Source organism: Bos indicus x Bos taurus, chromosome 8 (genome assembly GCF_003369695.1).
Source record: "Bos indicus x Bos taurus breed Angus x Brahman F1 hybrid chromosome 8, Bos_hybrid_MaternalHap_v2.0, whole genome shotgun sequence".
NCBI lineage: Eukaryota > Metazoa > Chordata > Mammalia > Artiodactyla > Bovidae > Bos > Bos indicus x Bos taurus.
This window is the reverse complement of record NC_040083.1, coordinates 91,139,022-91,158,423: the sequence shown is the minus strand read 5'-3', so window position 1 is coordinate 91,158,423 and position 19,402 is coordinate 91,139,022. Positions and strand designations below refer to the sequence as shown.

At 40.6% G+C, this 19,402-nt stretch overlaps 1 protein-coding gene across 1 annotated transcript; it reads left to right on the top strand.

Annotated features, from left to right (window-relative positions):
• Positions 1 to 100: 100 nt before the first annotated feature.
• Positions 101 to 7,337, top strand: MRPL50 (mitochondrial ribosomal protein L50). The gene is made up of 2 exons (XM_027550415.1): positions 101 to 222; positions 6,527 to 7,337. The coding sequence occupies exons 1-2, from the start codon at positions 131 to 133 to the stop codon at positions 6,912 to 6,914; spliced, it is 480 nt and encodes a 159-aa protein (XP_027406216.1). The 5' UTR covers positions 101 to 130; the 3' UTR covers positions 6,915 to 7,337.
• The last annotated feature ends 12,065 nt before the right edge of the window (positions 7,338 to 19,402 follow it).

Here is a 19,402-nt window from a genome sequence, read left to right as displayed (position 1 = left end):
AAAGGCGAGGGAGCCTGGGTAAGTCTCAACCGGAAAAGGACACATGCCACTAAGCTTACATTTTACTGGCTGATCTTCGCGTGCCTCTGCCTCCCGCGGGTGGAGCTCTGTTACCAAGGTCTCCCCGAAGATGGCGGCGCTCTGGGTGGCCGGCGTTGGCAGAAAAAGCCTCACAGTGGTAGCTTCAGGGGCGCCACGCAGAGAATTTTGGTCTCGACTCAGGTAAAGCGGAAGGTTAGACCGTGGGTCATGCTCACAGAAAGTAAGGAGAGGAACTGAGAATGATGAACTTAAGACAGGACCATGGTCCTGCGCCTTACCAGAGAAAGGATGAGAAAGTGCGTGAGGGTTCTGAGTTCAGAAGCTTCAGCTCCTGTTTCCGCGAGTGGTGGGGTCCACCTCGTGTGCCCCGAGTTTACTCATCTTAGAACAGAAATACCGCCCCCTTCTCCTTCCGTTTCACTTGTTAATTTATTAGGTAAACCATACTTACTGACCACGTGTTCCAGACGCGGAATATAGTGTGGTGTCGGGCAACTTAGAACATGAATGTGAAAGTGTTCGCTGAACTAAATTCATTTGGGGTGTATTTATTCACAAGAAAGATTCAGAGTGCAGTGTCCTCATTTTGTCCGCGCATTGATTTACTCAAATAGGTATTAAACAACTGCCCTGGCCCAGCATTTCTTTATATAGGATGCAGCAGCGAAACAGAGTCCCTTCTCAGAGCGTGAGTGCTTTGGCAAGAGTAAACCGAGCCTGCACCTGAAGGAAATAGCAATATTTTGCTAAAAGTCAGAAAGCAAGTTAATGACAGGGCTGGATCAGGAATCCCGGTCTCTTAACTCTCCTCATCTGCTGCTTTTTCTGCAGGGCAGAAATTTTGTGAAAGTAAGTCTGTGACTAGTGTTAGGACATGAAGATTTGTAGGAACCTCAAGAAACACTGTATAAGCTCTTAAGTTTCCAACAAAAGCTTTTTCAACCCAAAGGGATTTTTCTCATCAGCTCATGTTTTATTAGCTTTCCTTCTGTTCCATTTTGTTTTGATTCTTTTTTTATATGTGATTTGTTTATTTAATTTTTGGTTGCACTAGGTCTTCTTTGCTGCTTTCAGACTTCTGTAGTCACAGGGAGTCGGGGCAGCTCTCCGCTCCCTTGTGTGGGCTTCTCATTGCAGTGGCTTCTCTCTTGTGGAGCACAGACTAGGTGCCGGGGCTTCAGGAGTTAGAGCATGTAGGCTCAGGAGTTGTAACTCCTGGGTTCTACAGCATAGGCTCAATAATTGTGGCGCGTGGGTTTAGTTGCTCCTTGGCATGTGGGATATTTCCATCCCAAGGATCTAACCCATGTCACCTGCATTGGCAGGTGGATTCCTATCCACTGCACTACCAGGGAAGTCCTTGTTTTCCCTGTATTTTGGTTAGTATTTATTATCTCTTAAATCTCCTTCAAGTTTGTTTCACTGACTCATTTAACAAGTATTTCTAGGGTGTCTACTATCTAGATGTGAGGAATGCAGTTGTTAATAAGATAAACCAAATCTTTGTCCTCATAAAGCATGTTTTGGTGGAGGAAAAAGTGAACAAGTATAATTTCAAAAAGTGGTAAATTATGAAGAAAACTAGAGCAGTACAGGCATACCTTGGAGTTGCATAAGTTTGTTTCCAGATTGCTGTGATAAAGCAAGTATCTCAGCATGTTATACAGATTTTGGGGTTTCCCAGTACATTTAAAGTTACGCTTACACCATACTGTAGTGTTTAATGTCAATAGCATTATGTCTAAGAAAACAATAAGCATATCTTAGTTAAAAAATAGTTTATTGCAAAAAATTGCTAACCATCATCTGAGCCTTCAGAGAGTTATAATCTTTTTGATAGTGGAGGGTCTTGCTTTGATGTTAATGGCGAAGGATAGTTCAGGGTGTTCGTTGCTGAAGGGTGGGGTGTCTGGTAATTTCTTAATATAAGACAAAAAGGAAGTTTGCAGCGTTGATTGACTCTTCCTCTCATGAGTGATTTCTCTGTAGCATGTAATGCTGTTTGATAACATTTTACCCACAGTAGAACTTCTTTCAGTATTAAAATCAATTCTCTCAAACTCTGCCCCTTCTTTATCAACTAAGTTGGTGTAATGTTCTCAGTCCTTTGTTGTCTTTTCAACAATCTTCACAGTATCTTTACCAAGAGTAGATTCTATCTCAAGAAACTATTTTCTTCACTCATTCCTAAGGAACAACTCTTCAATGATGAGGTTTTAACCTGAAACTGAAAGTGTTAGTTCCTCAGTTGTGTCCGACTGTCTGCAACCCAATGGACTGTGCCCTGCCAGGCTCCTCTGTCCGTGGAATTCTCCAGGCAGGAATTGGAGTGGGTAGCCATTCCCTTCTCCGGGGGATCTTCCCAACTCGGGGATGGAATCTGTGTCTCCCACATTGCAGGCAAATTCCTTACTGTCTGAGCCACCAGAGATTGTAGCAATTTAATTATGTCTGAGGGGTCACTTGTAATTCTAGTTGTCTTGCTATTTCTTATATATTTGCAATTACTTCTTCACTGATATCGTGAACCGCTGAAAATTATTCATGAGGGTTAGAACTGGTTTCTACCAAATTTCTGTTTCTGTTGCTATTTTGATCTCTTCCCATGAATCATGAATGGGCTTCTCTGGTGGCTCAGCTGGTTAAGAATCTGCCTGCAATGCCAGAGACCTGGTTTCGATCCCTGGCTTGGGAAGGTACCCTGAGAAGGGAACAGCTACCCACTCCAGTATTCTGGCCTGGAGAATTCCATGGACTGTATAGTCTGGGGTTGCAGAGTTGGACACAACTGAGCGACTTTCACTTTCATGAATCATGAATATTCTCAATGGCATCTAGATTGATGAATTATTTTTAGAACATTTTCAGCTGACTTTGCCCAGATTCATCAGAGGAATCGTCTATGGCAGCTATAACCTTACAAAATGTGTTTCTTAAATAATAAAACTTGAAAGTAAAGCTCATTCCTTGCTCCATGGACTGCAGAGTGGAAGTTGTGTTGGCACACATGAAAATATTAATCTTGTACATCTTCATCAGGGAGCTTACTTAGGTGACCAGGTGTGTTGTTAAATGAGCAGTAATATTTTTTGAAAGGAATCTTTTTCTGAGTGGTAGGTTCAACTGTGGGCTTCAGATATACAATAAAACTTGTTGTAAGCAGATGTTCTGTCTTTCAGGCTTTGTTGTTGCATTTATAGAACACAAGCCTGGTAGATTCAGCATAATTCTTAAGGGCCCTCAGATTTTCAGAATGGTAAATGAGCATTGATTTTAACTTCAAGTCACCAGCTATTTTAGCCTCTAGCAGAGTAAGCCTGTCCTTTGAAGTCAGGCATTGACTTTCTTCTATCTACAAAAGTTCTAGATGGCGTTTTTCAATAGAAGGCTGTTCTGTCTACCTGGAAAATCAGTTGTTTAGTGTAGCCACTTTCATTACCTTAGCTAAATTTTCTGGATAACTTGGTGCAACTTGTAGTTGCTGTTTCACCTGCACTTTTGTTATAGGGACGGCTTCTTTCCTTAAACCTCATGAACCAACCTTTCCTGTTGTTCAGTCACTAAGCCCTGTCCCACTCATTGCTACCCCGTGGACTGCAGCACGCAGACTCCCCCATCCTTTACTTTGTCTCAGAGTTTGCTCAGATTCATGTCCATTGAATTGGTGATACTATCTAACCATCTCATCCTCTGCCACCGCCTTCGCCTTTTGCCTTCAGTCTTTGCCAGGATCAGGGTCTTTTCCAGTGAGGTGGCTCTTTACATCAGGTGGCCAACGTACTGAAGCTTTAGCTTCGGCAGCAGTCCTTCCAATGAATATTCAAGGTTGATTTCCTTTAGCATTAACTAGTTTGATCTCCTTGCAGTCCAAGGGACTCTCAAGAGTCTTCTCCAACACCACCGTTTGAAAGCATCAGTTCTTCAGTGCTCAGCCTTCTTTATGGTCCAGCTCTCACATCCATACATGACTACTGGAAAAACTACAGCTTTGACCTTTGTCAGCAAAGTGTGTCTGCTTTTTAACATGCTGTCTAGTTTTGTCTTAGCTTTCCTTTCAAGGAGCAAGTGTCTTAACTTCCGTGGCTGCAGTCACCGTCCACAGTGATTTTGGAGCCCAAGAAAATGAAATCTGTCACTGCTTCCACTTACAGCTTCCTCACCTTTTTCAGCCTTCATAGAATTGAATAGCGTTGGGGCCCTGATCTGGACTAGACTTTGACTTAAGGAAATATTGTGGCTGGTTTGATCTTCTGTTCAGACCATTAAAACTTTTTCCACGTCAGGAATAAAACTGTTTTGCTTTTTAACATCTGTGTGTTCACTGGAGTCATACTTTTAATTTCCTTCAGGAACTCTTTCTTTGCATTCACCACTTGGCTGTTTAGCTGGAAGTCCTAGTTTTCAGCCTAATTTGGCTTTTGACATGCCTTCACTCAGCTTAATCATTCTAGCTTTTGATTTAAAGTAAAAGATGGGCAATTCTTCCATACCTAATTTCAGTATTGTTGTATCTCAGAGAACAGGGTTGTCCAAGAAGAGGGAGAGAGCGCTTGGTGGGGCAGTGAGAACACGCACAATATTTGTCAGTTAAGTTTGTTGTCTGTAGGAACATAGTTTGTGACACCTCAAGACAGTTACAATAGTAAATCAAAGATCACTGGTCATCACCATAACAAATAAAATATTGAAAAAGTTTGAAGTATTGTCAGAATTCTGAAGATGTGACAGACACTAAGTGAGCAAATGCTGTTGGAATAATGGTGCCCATAGACTTGATTGCAGGGTTGCCACAGACCTTCAATTTGTAAAAAAAACACAGTATCTATGAAGTGCTATAAGATGAGGTATGCTTGTATAAGAGATTACTGAGATGCAGGGAATAGACTACATTTCATTGCGATGAGTTGTGAAACTGGAGTAATTTCAAGAGAAAATGGGAGGTCAGGAGGTACAGAAGTTGTGTAGGCTACTCTTGAGAAGTTTTGTTGTAAAGGCAGCTGGAGTGGAACATGGAATCTGGAGGTTATTTCCTTTAAAGATGGGAAATACTACAGCATATTTGTGTGTCATGAGAACAGTAGATAGGGAGAAATTGATAAAGAATTGATGTAGAAAGAGGGATTGGTAACTGGAAGAGTCTTTGAATAGACACAGAGGAATAGCATTACAAATCATTTCCTTGACTAATGTCTATCTCTCATACCCTCCAATTTCGGTAGGGATGACCGATCCCAATCAGATGACAGCTCCTTAGGAATCAGGAGTTAGTTAATGAACAGATATTAAGCACTGAAATAATGTGTAAAGACAGACTCCCTCACATTGGCCCATGTGAAATAGTTACACAAGCTGTTTTAAAGGACTCCTAAACACATCTCTGTATTCAAGTTTATAATCTGACACAGTGATTCTTAACTGGGGACAGTTTTGTCTACCAGGGACATTTGACAATGTCTTTTGGTTATTACAACTGGAGGACAGGAGTGCAACTGGAATTTAGTGGGGAGAGGCCAGGGGTGCTGCTGAGCAACCTACAGTGAACAGGACAGCTTCCCACAGTAAAAAATTATCTGGTCCAAAATGTCAGTAATGTTGGCGCTGAGAAATCCTGATCTAGTAAGAGGAGTAGAATGTAAATAAAATTAAAACTCAGGTGGAATGAGGTATGCTCTGAGAACAATATTAAGTGCTATGATATATGTAGGATCTTAAAAAAAAAAAAGATGAACTTATTTACAAAGCAGAAACAGACTCAGAGACATAGAAAGCAAACTTATGGTTACCAAAGGGGAAAAGAGGCGGGGGATAAATTAGGAGTTTGGGATTAACGTATACACACTACAATATACACATATATATATTCAAAACTGAATCACTGCTGTACACTTGAAACTAACACAACCTGTAAATCAATTATACTTCACTTTTTTAAAAAGTGCTATGAGAAAAGTGCTATATTTGATTGAGGAAATCAAGTAAAGCTTGAGAGAAGAGTTTTGTCTCAGAACTTAAAGGATGGATTAAGAATTCTGTAATTGGAGGTGAAAGGTAAATACTTAAGGTAGGATATAACTTGAGCTAATGTGATATAAGAAGAGTGGGAAACAAGGTAATTCAGTTTGAGTAGGGCATAGAATGTATATAAGATATTAGTGGGAAATGAAGTTAGGTAGATTGGCTTTGGATCTGGGAGGACCAGAAATTCCAGAGGATTTACCATCTTCATTCATCCTGGAAATTCTTAGGGCATGTAAAATCTGAAGGTAGCTTTTGTTTTCTCTTTGTGCCAGCTGAGTTCAACTATGAATTTATAAGGGCAGAGACCTATTTAATTCCTCTCAACAGTGCCTAGAGTTAAGTATAAGTAATTGTGCAGTATATTAATTTAGATTGATGGGCAAAATTAAGTCTGGTGTTCGTCAACTTGTCAACTTCCTTAATGCAGTGAACTGAAGATTCACTTATTTGTTTTTGATCCCTCCAGAAAAGAGAAACAGCCAGTGGTAGCTGAGACAGTAGAAGAGGTGAAGAAAGAACCTATCTTGGTGTGTCCACCCTTACGAAGCCAAGCATACATACCACCTAAAGATCTCCAGAGTCGTTTGGAATCTCATGTCAAAGAAGTTTTTGGTTCATCTGTTCCTACCAGTTGGCAGGAGATCTCGCTGGAAGATGTTCATATGAAGTTCAGCTTCTTAGCACGTTTAGCTGATGACTTGGGCCATGCAGTGCCTAACTCCAGGCTTCACCAGATGTGCAGGGTTAGAGATGTTCTTGATTTCTATACTGTGCCTGTTCAGGATAGATCTAAATTTGATGAACTTATTGCCAGTAATCTGCCTCCCAATTTAAAAATCACCTGGGGTTACTGAACAGTTCAAAGGAAGAACACATTGAAATCTTTTTTTTCCCCCCTGAAAAGGGGGCTGTTTATCAGACTTTTTGATACTTTACCATGTGAAATGCTGTCAGAACTAGTCTCTATACCCACTTTTCTCTGTGGAAGAAAGTTATTAATCTTTTTTTTTTCATTGTCATGAATTGACAAATAAGATTTTTTCACATTTGCGGAAACTTTTAATGGGATCAGGTCATTCGTAATTTATGAAAATATATATTACATATACAGATAAAATAACATTTGTAAAAGCAATAAAAATCTGTAGTATATTACGAAAGATGTTTCACTACTTGCTTTACTGTACAACTAGAAATAGTAGAAAATAATACTGTTCAATCTAGATAAATCTCTTGGAATTAAAGTAGATCTGGAGCATTTTTTTTTTAAGGTGAAATTTGCTTTTCTGCCTCATCATTTTCTTGTTGTTTAGTTGCTAAGTTGTGTCCTACTCTTGTGACCCTATGGACTGTGACCCACCAGGCTCCTCTGTCCATGGGATTTCCCTGGCAAGAATACTGGAGTGGGTTGCCATTTCCTTCTCCAGGGGTCTTCCCAACCCAAGGATCAAACCCAGATCTCCTGCGTTGCAAGTAGATTCTTTACCACTGAGCCATCTAGGAATCCTGTCATTCTCTTCTGTATTATAAATGGAGAAGAATCAGTTCAATTCAGTTCAGTTCAGTCGCTCGGTCGTGTCTGACTCTTTGTGACCCCATGAATCGCAGCATGCCAGGCCTCCCTGTCCATCACCAACTCCCGGAGTTCACTCAGACTCATGTCCATTGAGTCAGTGATGCCATCCAGCCATCTCATCCTCTGTCCCCTTCTCCTCCTGCCCCTAATCCCTCCCAGCATCAGAGTCTTTTCCAGTGAGTCAACTCTTCGCATGAGGTGGCCAAAGTACTGGAGTTTATACTTGCCAACTATTAAGAACTATGGGCTTCCCTGGTAGCTTTGCTGGTAAAGAATCTGCCTGAAATGCGGGAGACCTGGGTTGGTTCGATTCCTGGTTCAGGAAAATCCACTGGACAAGGGATGGGTTACCCACTCCAGTTTTCTTGGGCTTCCCTGATGGCTCAGCTGATAAAGAATCCGCCTGCAGTGCAAAAGACCTGGGTTTGCTTCCTGGGTTGGGAAGATCCCCTGGAGAAAGGAAAGGCTGTCCACTCCAGTATTCTGGCCTGGAGAATTCCATGGACTATACAGTCCATCTGGCTGCAAAGAGTCAGACACGGCTGAGTGACTTTCACTTTCATTAAGAAATATAATCTTGGTCAGATATGTACCAGATTCTATATCGGAATGGATATTCTCTTGAAAGGAGATGATGTTTATTTCAAACCTTTTTTAAAAGGTGGCCTTGAATGCTCTATGAGTATCCACTAGAGTGATAAATCTTTGTAGACTCATGGACTTTTAATTTGTGGAAATTACTTATATAGCTAACCAGATGATTCTGGATGATAAAAATGATAAAGTGATTAAACTAGGAATTATTGTTCAGACTTTAGAGGTAGCTAGAGAGTAATGACACGAGGAGAAGGAATTTCTTATATTTTGTCTAATAATTCTGAAAGAAAAGTGACAAGTTTTTAAACAAATTTACATTTATTTTTTTCCTAGGGTGACTCCTTTGAAGAGGGCAAAAATTAGTTGGTTATATAAATTCTGGCATGTTAATTAGAAAAATAGGTTACAGTACAGTCATGCCCTATATGGAGAAGGCAATGGCATCCCACTCCAGTATTCTTGCCTGGAAAATCCCATGGACGGAGGAGTCTGGTAGGCTGCAGTCCATGGGGTCACTAAGAGTCAGACATGTCTGAGCGACTTCTCTTTCACTTTTCACTTTCATACATTGGAGAAGGAAATGGCAACCCACTCCAGTCTTCTTGCCTGGAAAATCCCAGGGATGGGGGAGCCTGGTGGGCTGCTGTCTATGGGGTCGCACAGAGTTGGACACGACTGAAGCGACTTAGCAGCAGCAGCAGCATGCCCTATAAATACCATCAGTGGATAATCAGATTTTCAGTAACCTATACACTGAAGATTCCCTGGTGGCTCAGACAGTAAAGAATCTGCCTGCAATGCAGGAGAACCAGGCTCAATCCCCAGGTCAGGAAGATCCCCTGCAGAAGGTAATGGCTACCCACTCTAGTATTCTTGTCTGGTGAATTCCATGGACAGAGGAGCCTGGCAGGGTACAGTCCATGGAATTGAAAAGAGTCAGGCATGACTGAGTGACTTTCACACTACATTGAATAACTTCAGAAGTTTCTGCAGTGCCAAAATGTCTAGAGCCCTGGAACTTAAACATTAGAGCTGTTGTATCCCTTCTGCTGCTTTGTGGAATGGGTTCAGGGTGGAAACATATGGATTCTGTGTACAGGATGTGATTATCTCATTTCCTGCACTTTTACGTCTGATCTGGAGATAAAGAAAAACGTGCAGAGGGCAAGATGGAAGCAAGGAATGGGCAGTGTGGAAAACACTTGGTTTCAGCTTTGTTGTTGCTCAGTTGTGTCCAACTCTTTGCAACCCCATGAACTGCCAGACTTCATGTAAATATGGCTAGAGAAATTACTCTTGTAGCCTGGAGTAGTTTCTCAAAATTTAATGTGCTTATGAATCAGTTGGCATCTTTTTAAAATACAGATTCTGATTCTCTAGGTCGAGAGCAGGTCCTGAGCTTGTTTAAAAAACTCCTAGGTAATTCTTATGTTTTGAGTACCATGACCCTGTGTGTGCTGTGTTGTGCTAAGTCACTTCAGTTGTGTCTGACTCTTTGGAACCCTATGGACAGTAGCCTGTCAGCCTCCTCTGTCTATGGGATTCTCTAGACAACCCACTGGAGTGGGTTGCCATTTCCTGTTCCAGGAAATCTTCCTGACCCAGGGATCGAACCTGCATTTCTTAGGTCTCCTGCATTGGCAGCCGAGTCTTTTTTTTTTTTCTCTTTACCACTAGCGCCATCCTTGACACAAGTATTGAAGTGGGAGACAAGTTGTGTTGCAGGGAGGAAGCCAATTCTGACTCCATGTTGGAACTGTTTCTCTGACTTGCTTTTCATTGCTTTTGTTATTATAATCATACAGAATGGTTTGCCTCAGAGAATCCTGACCCTCTGCCTGACCATTAAACTAAAGTGCCTTTGTTCAGAACCCTGTCTACCTATGGATGGTAGGAAGGAAGAAATGAACACATCCCCTGCCTGAGGAGATGTTTGCAAGATTAATGGCCATTTTACTTTGCTTCCTCATATCTGATCTATAAAAGAACCTGGCCTCCAGACCCCATAAGATGGTTATTTTGAGGCGCTAGCCTTCCATCTTCTCAGTCTGCTGGCTCCCTGATTAAAGTCTCTCTCTTCCTTGCCTCAACACCTCATCTCGGATTCATTGGCCTATTGTGTGGCGAGCAGATCAAGCTTGGACTTGGTAACAGTTGTCGTTCAGTCGCTTAGACCTTTCGCACTCTTGGTGACCCCAGGGACTGCATGCAATATGCCAGGCTTCCCTGTTCTTCACTCTCCGAAGTTTACTCAAATTCATGTCTTTTGAGTCAAGTAATGCTGTCTAACCATCGCATCCTCTGTTGCTCTCTTCTTTGCCTTCAATCTTTCCCAGCATCAGGGTCTTTTCCAGTGAGTCAGCTCTTTGCATCAAGTGGCCAAAACATTGGAGCTTAAGCATAAGTCCTTCCAGTGAAACTCTTTAAGAATATTCACAGTTTTATTCAGTGAAGCAGAAATAGATGTTTCTTTTGGAATTCCTTTGCTTTCTTTTATGATCCAACAAATGTTGGCAATTTGGTCTCTGGTTTCTCTGCCTTTCCTAAACCCAGCTTGTACATCTGGAAATTCTTGGTTTTATACTGCTGAAGCCTAGCTTGTAGGATTTTGAGCATAACCTTACTAGCATGTGAAATGAATGCAATTGTATGGTAGTTTGAACATTCTTTGGCACTGCCCTTCTTTGGGATTGGAATGAAAACACCTTTACCAGTCCTGTGGCCACTGCTGAGCTTTCCAAATTTGCTGACATTGAGTGTAGCACTTTAACAGCATCATCTGTTGGGATTTGAAATAACTTTGCTGGAGTTCTATCACCTCCACTAGCTTTATTTGTATTAATGTTTCATAAGGTCCACTTGACTTCAGACTCAGGGTATCTGGCTCTAGGTGAGTGATAACCACACTTCATGGTTATCCCGGTTATTAAGATCTTTTTTGTATAGTTCTTCGGTGTATTCTTGCCACATCTTAATCTCTCTGCCTCTGTTGGGTACTTAACATTTCCATCCCTTATCGTGCCTAACCTCACAGGAAATGTTCCATATCAGCTCCAGTTTTCTTGAAGAGATCTCTAGTCTTTCCCATTCTGTTGTTTTCCTCTACTTTTTTGCATTGTTCATTGAAGAAGGCCTTCAGTTACAAATTCTGCCCCCTGAAACAGTAGTCCTGGAATGTTTAGCTACACAGGAAAGATAAACTGCACATTCACCAATAACTCTATTAGAGGGCATCCCTGATTTATTGCCCAATATAATATACCAGAATAGTGACCTTTAGTTTTCGTGGAAGATTAAATTAGGTTTGCTAACTTAACTAGTTCACTAAAATAAAGACATGCTATAATTATAAAAGGTTTACATTTTTAAAAATTAAATGATAGCTATATAAAAGTGTTAGCAATTTTACTTTGTTGGACTGTTGAACTCACTATGAATGTTTATATAAAAACTATAAGATTCAGGATTAATAGAATGATCTTACATAAACAGTGCCAGTGCTAAATAACAAAGATTCAATGGATTAGTGGTTCTAATTGGCTTTATTAAATGATTTAGGAATCAGGCAGCATCCCATCCAGCAATAGAGACGTACTCTGTTGAGCTTCAAAAAAGGAAAGGTTTTTAAGGCAGAGAGGGAACAGAAAAAAGGAAATTACTAGCAAAAAATGTATTATTTTAGGCATTCTCCTTAAGGGGAATGGATAGGGTCTATCAATGGATTTCCTCCTTGTGCCAACCAGGAAGTTCAAGGTTAGCTGGTTAAACATCACATTCCTGGGGAAGTCAGATCAGTCACTCAGTCGTGTCTGACTCTGCGACCCATGGACTGCAGCACGCCAGGGTTCCCTGTCCATCACCAACTCCCAGAGCTTGCTCAAACTCATGTCCATTGAGTCAGTGATACCATCCAACTATTTCATCCTCTGTCATCCCCTCCTCGTGCCTTCAGTCTTTCCCAGCATCAAGGTCTTTTCCAAAGAGTCAGTTCTCATCAGGTGGCCAAAGTATTGGAGCTTCAGGTTCAGCATCAGTCCTTCCAGTGAATATTGAGGACTGATTTCCTTTAGGATTGACGTAGGATCTCCTTGCAGTCCAAGGGACTTTCAAGGGTTTTCTCCAATACCACAGTTCAAAAGCATTAATTCTTTAGCACACTTTCTGTAGTCCAACTCTTACATCCATACATGATTACTGGAAAAACCATAGCTTTGATTAGATGGACCTTTGTTGGCAAAGTAATATCTCTGCTTTTTAATATGCTGTCTAGGTTGGTCATAGCTCTTCCAAGGATCAAGCATATTTTAATTTCGTGGCTGCAGTCACTATCTGCAGTGATTTTGGAGCCCCCCAAAATAAAGTTTGTCACTGTTTCCATTGTTTTCCCATCTATTTGCCATGAAGTGATGGGACCAGATGCCATGATCTTAGTTTTTGGAATGTTGAGTTTTAAGCCTACTTTTTCACTCTCCTCTTTGACTTTCATCAAGAGGCTCTTTAGTTCTTCTTCATTTTCTGCCATAAGGGTGGTGTGACCTGTATATCTGAGGTTGTTGATATTTCTCCCGGCAATCTTAATTCCAGCTCGTGCTTCATCCAGCCTGGCATTTCACATGATGTACTCTGCATGTAAATTAAACAAGCAGGGTGAAAACATACAGCCTTGATGTACTCCTTTCCTGATTTGGAAACATCTGTTGTTCCATGTCTGGTTCTAACTGTTGCTTCTTGACCTACATACAGATTTCTCAGGAGGCAGGTCAGGTGGTCTGGTATTCCCATCTCTTGAAGAATTTCCCACAATTTGTTGTGATCCACAGAGTCAAAGGCTTTGGTGTAGTCAGTAAAGCAGAAGTAGATGTTTTTCTGGAACTCTCTTGCTTTTTCAGTGATCCAATGGATGTTGGCAATTTGATCTCTGATTCCTCTGCCTTTTTTAAATCCAGCCAGAACATCTGGAAGTTCATGGTTCATGTACATTGAGTCCTGGCTTGGAGAATTTTGAGCATTACTTTGCTGGCTTGTGAGATGAGTGCAATTGTGTGGTAGTTTGAACATTCTTTTGCATTGCCTTTCTTTGGAACTGGAATGAAAACTGACCTTTTCCAGTCCCGTGGCCTTCCTGGGGAAGGTTGAGTCTATAACGAGATTAGATAATGTCTTGGTTTGCTGGCCTGGGGCCTAGCACAAATGACTTCATTTTGAGCCTGTCTCCTTTTTAACAGTAGTATATATTTGAAGCAGCATTAAAAGAAACTTCTCCCTCACTTCTTTTTGCTTTTTTTTCATTGTGGTGCACAGGCTTAGTTGCCCCTGAGCACATGGGAACTTAGCTCCCAGACTGGGAATCAAACTCCACTGGTTGAGTTCCTGGCATCCCCTCCATTGGAAGTCAGATTGTTAACCACTGGACCACCAAGGAAGTTCCCCCTTAACTACTTTTGAAATGCTTTGTTCATCACCTCAAATAAATAAGGGCTCATAGTTTTATGGAAATAGTGCTTTTATTTTCTTGTCACGTAAAATCCCACTAACACTCCATTCTGTAGCTATTTCAAGAACCCCTATGACTTGGTTGAGAGGGGAAGGGAATTGATGGGAAATTTGGTGTTGGCCAAGTTCTGAAAATAGAAATTGTGCCCACAAAAAAAGTATTTTGTTGGTTACTGTGACCACATTTGTAATTCTTGGCTAGTTCAGAATGCTTTGGTAGCCGGTCAAAGCCTTTGACTTCTTTCTTTATAAAAGAAAGATATGTCAAGTGGAAATCACATTTGTTAATTTAAAAAAATTAGTAAAATATATGAACAAAGGTTTGAAAGCAAATCTTTCCCTATTCTTAAGAGGGAAATATTTAGAGAGCATAGAGAAGGAAAAGAGAGAAATAAGGGGACTGGATTTCTTATGTTTCAAAAGTTAATAGGAAATTAGAGCAAGAAGAGGGCAGTAGTCTGCGATTTCACTAATACTACCTCAGTTAATCTCAAAAGACAGATTTGAGGTTTTGACCAGGACAGCTCTAGGTGTGTCATTCTTCCTTTGCTGCCAGAAAGAAGGGCGCAAGAAGAAGTCAGGGACTTTGTCCTATACTCTGAGCTGTCTCTTTTGGGCTGATTGGAGATGGGTTAAAATTGGCTCTTGAATGAGAAGTAAATCTGATTATTGACTCCAGTGTTTGGAATTCAGTAGTTCATGAGGACAAATAATCCTTTTACTTAGAGAGCTCTGGAATTCAAGAGTCTTCAGATAAAATCTTTTCAATTAGATTTTGTTCAGAAAGGGTGTCAGTAGAGACTTGTAATTATGAGGACATCAAGCAAGAATTTATATTTCTCAGGGAAAATGAAAGGCTATCTGAAATTATTAACTTTTTTACACACCCCCCCTCCCATACTGGGATTTGTACTTCTCCCTTATTTTAAAAACTATTTCCTAGAAAATTACAGAAGAAACTGTCCTATTTTTATTTTGTTTGAAGGATGATTTTCTTTTAATTAAGACTAATGATATGTTAGAATTAGATTCTGTGAAAATATTTCTTGAAGGTTGACTATGTGTTATACTTATGCAATTCACAAATGAGGGGGAAAGTGATGATATTTGAAAAGAAGTGTTATTTGAACTAAAGTTAATGACTTTCATTTCTTAATGGGTACACTGGTTGATGCATGTGATATAAATAGATGCTTAATTGATAATGTGTGGAAGGAATAATAGACCTTTAGATTTATTTAGGGCAAAGACTGTATGTAATTTCCTAGTGAATATCACATATAGACCCTTGATAAATTCTTAATGAACTTCTAATCAGTTATGACTCAAAGTTGGAGATATGAATTCTGTTCCTAGCCCTGCCATGTATCTCTGTGTGACCTTAAATACTCAGTTTCTTGAATAGTTTTGCAAGTAAAGAATTACACTTCAGGGCTATAAATTACTTGTTTTTAAGTTTCTGATGAAACATATTATTTACCATCACATTCTCATTCTCTGTGCTTTTCTCTCTCTAGGCTGATTCTCATCAGCATGCATTCATGCCTGTTTCTACCTCATCTCATCACTACCCTTCTCTCTCTGTCTTTCTGAATACACACACATACACATTCATACACAAAATACAAAATTGGCAGATACTTTTATTGCCTTACCCGACATGTATTTGCGATTAGTGCAGAGGTCTGACTCAGAACATTCAAAACTTGGATTTAGAGTTTTACCTTCCCACATGTCAGGTTAGAAGTGGTAAGAAATTAATGCACACCTTCCACCCGCGCTACCAGGAGCAACCCTCAACCAACTATTTATTGGATATTTCTCATTGCTCTTCTCCACTCATTTTTCCTAGAACTTCCTCAAAATAAACTTTCTCCTGAGTTCTTACCTCAGTTTGGCTTCTGGAGGAACCCAAAGTAGGACACAAAGCAAACTCCTCCTTGCCTCTTTCAGCTACCACCCTGTTTCTCTCCTCATTCTTGAATAATTAAGCTATCTTATTCAGAGCTAGATCTGCAAGAGAACGACTTTGTTGAACTTGCTGCTGTGTGTCAGGAGTTTATTAGTGAAGACCTGTTGAAATTGGAGGCCCAGAGAAAGGACAAAGAGAGACAAGAGGAAGAAGAAGTAACTGAAGAACCAAAGAGGTTCACAACACAGGAAATGGCAAGGGGATTTCCTTTGAGGAGGCACAGGACCTGAACAGTACGTGAAGGTAGCCGCAGTCATTCAGAACACAATCCAGTGTTAACTGTGTCATCTGTGACAGGAAAAATAGAGCTACTACCCAGACATCACTGTATCATTTTTTTCAAGAGGGTAGATAGAATTGAATTCAGCAAGGAACCAGAACCTGTGCAATCAATGGCAAGCATAAGTGAAGTTGAAGCTTGTCTTCCATCTCCCATTGCTGATGATCCTTCAGCTGACGATCCTTCTACCACTCCCATTTCCTCTCCCTCCTCTATTGGTAACTCTTCTTGCTTATTCACTCAGTGCTAGCCCCTGTATGCCCACCTGTTTACAGTACTACTGTGTTTTTCCAGATTCTTTAAGGTTAAAAACGTTTATGATTTGTGTTTTTTATGTATTTTTTGTGAAAAGTATTATAAACCTATTACAGCACAGTACTCTATAGCCAATTGTATTAGTTGAGTACCTAGGCTAACTTTGCTGGACTTATGAACAAATTGGACTTACAAACATGCTCTTGGAACAGAACTTGTTCATATGTAGGGCCTTAATGTATGAGTATTTACATCTTAAACTAGAAATACCCCTTCTGCTGGTCCGTTAGTGGAGTAAATTTAGTCAAGGGTTGAGCTCGTTGTTGTTGTTGTCATTGCTATGGCTTTGTTCACTATAATCACCAACTTCAAAATCTTTTGGTGTTACTTTGTGTTTGAAAAGAAGGTAGGTTTGCTAGAGGATTTTTTTCAACTTTCAGTTTCCACCCTCAACTTTGGGACTTCTCTGTGTGCTTGCACATTAGAAAGTATCTCTTTCCATGTTTTTGCACACCCTAAATTATAGACTTGTTGCTTGTTACTTGGTGCCCACTAGCCATGATGGTTTTCTGTTACCCTAAAGAAGCCTTGGTCTTTGACAAGCTTATCCTAGATAAGCCTTGGTCCTTGACAGAGAGGCTGTGCCCCTCTGTCTGGGGATGGAGAATACTCAGTGATCCTGCCCTCTCCCAGCAACAGGAAGACCTCTAGTTATTTGAGTCCAGGATAGTTTCCTGTCCTCCCAGGGTAGAGGTTTTTTTTTTTTTTCTTTTTTCCTGCCCCCAGCAGTAATAATTCTCCTAAGCCTCTCACCCTGTTATATTTTTTGTTCATCCTATTTATTATTTACTTATTCCTTGTTTCATGTTGTGATAGATTGTATTTCTCAAAGGTAGCTATACAAATACACATGTAATACACACGTATGCCCCATCTCACATGTTATTTGTTTCTAACAACATGACTTAATATTTATCCCACTGTGAGGAAGGGTCTATGTTCTTTCCACTTGAATTCTCGTGAGGACTTGTATATTGCTACAACAATATAAAATGGCAGAAATGTCATATGACTTCCAAGGCTAGGATATAAAAAGGATATAGCCTCTACCTGGCTCTGTCCCTCTTGGAATGCTCATGCTTGGAATCCAGCCATCATGCTGTTAGGAAACCCATACTAGCCCATGCAGAAAGACCACAGAGGCCCACGTGCAGAGAAAGTAATGCCCCCAGTGTAAGCCAGCATCAACTGTCAGATGTGTGAAAGAATAAGGCTTCAGATGATTTTATCCCCCTGCCTTTGATCTTCCATTTGAGATACCAGACATAATGGTTTGGAGACAAAATGACCCCATTGAGCCCTGTCTTAATTCCTGACCCACAGGATATATGACCATAATAAATAACTGTTGCATACCTCTAAATTTTGGAGTAATTTGTTACACAGTCATAGTAATTGGAACATATGTCTCTTTTGGGTTTAAGCCAACATCTGTTGGATCATAGAAAAAACAAGGGAAATCCAAAAAAATCTTTCTGCTTCATTGACTACACTAAAGCCTTTGACTGTGTGGATCAAAACAAACTGGGAAATTCTTAAAGAGATGGGAATACCAGACCATTTTACCTGTCTCCTGAGAAATCTATATGCAGGTCAGTTCAGTTCAGTTCAGTCACTCAGTCGTGTCCAACTCTTTTTGACCCCATGAATCGCAGCATGCTAGGCCTCCCTGTCCATCACCAATTCCCGTAGTTCACTCAGACTCACGTCCATCGAGTCAGTGATGCCATCCAGCCATCTCATCCTCTGTCATCCCCTTCTCCTCCTGCCCCCAATCCCTCCCAGCATCAGTCTTTTCCAATGAGTCAACTCTTGGCATGAGGTGGCCAAAGTACTGGAGTTTCAGCTTCAGCATCATTGCCTCCAAAGAAATCCCAGGGCTAATCTTCAGAATGGACTGGTTGGATCTCCGCAGTCCAAGGGACTCTCAAGAGTCTTCTCCAACACTACAGTTCAAAAGCATCAATTCTTCGGCGCTCCGCTTTCTTCACAGTCCAACTCTAACATCCATACGTGACCACTGGAAAAACCAAAGCCTTGACTAGACAGACCTTTGTTGGCAAAGTAATGTCTCTGCTTTTCAATATGCTATCTAGGTTGGTCATAACTTTTCTTCCAAGGAGTAAGCGTCCTTTAATTTCATGGCTGCAGTCACCATCTGGAGTGATTTTGGAGCCCTCAAAAAATAAAGTCTGACACTGTTTCCACTGTTTCCCCATCTATTTCCCATGAAGTGATGGGACAAGATGCCATGATCTTAGTTTTCTGAACATTGAGCTTTAAGCCAACTTTTTCACTCTCCTCTTTCACTTTCATCAAGAGGCTTTTTAGTTCCTCTTCCCTTTCTGCCATAAGGGTGGTGTCCTGCATATCTGAGGTTATTGATATTTCTCCTGGCAATCTTGATTCCAGCTTGTGCTTCTTCCAGCCCAGTGTTTCTCATGATGTACTCTGCATAGAATTTAAATAAGCAGGGTGACAATATATGCAGGTCAAGAAGCAACAGTTAGAACCAGACATGGAAAAATGGACTGGTTCCAAATTAGGAAAGGAGTATGTCGAGGCTGTATATTGTCACCCTGCTTATTTAACTTATATACAGAGTACATTTTGTGAAATGCTGGACTGGTTGACTCACAAGCTGGAATCAAGATTGCTGGGAGAAATATCAATAACCTCAGATATGCAGATGACATATCCTAATATCAGAAATTGAAGAGGAACTAAAGAACCTCTTGATGAAGGTGAAAGAGGAGAGTGAAAAAGCTGGCTTAAAACTCAACATTCAAAAACTAAGATCATGGCATCTGGTCCCATCACTTCATGACAAATGAGGAAAAAGTGGAAACAGTGACTTATTTTTGAGGGGGGCTCCAAGTCACTATGGATGGTGACCTCAGTCACAAAATTAGAAGATGCTTGCTCCTTGAAAGAAAAGTTATGACAAACCTAGACAGCATATTAAAAAGTAGAGATGTCACTTTGCCAACAAAGGTCCATCTAGTCAAAGCTATGGTTTTTCCAGTAGTCATGTATGGATGTCAGAGTTGAACTGTAAAGGTGGAGCACTGAAGAATTGATGCTTTTGAACTGTGGTGCTGGTGAAGAC

Coding starts and splice junctions, on each gene's coding strand:
- MRPL50 (XM_027550415.1), top strand. CDS start 131: ATGGCGGCGCTCTGGGTGGCCGGCGTTGGCAGAAAAAGCCTCACAGTG. Junction 223..6,526: donor GAATTTTGGTCTCGACTCAG/GTAAAGCGGAAG, acceptor TGATCCCTCCAG/AAAAGAGAAACAGCCAGTGG.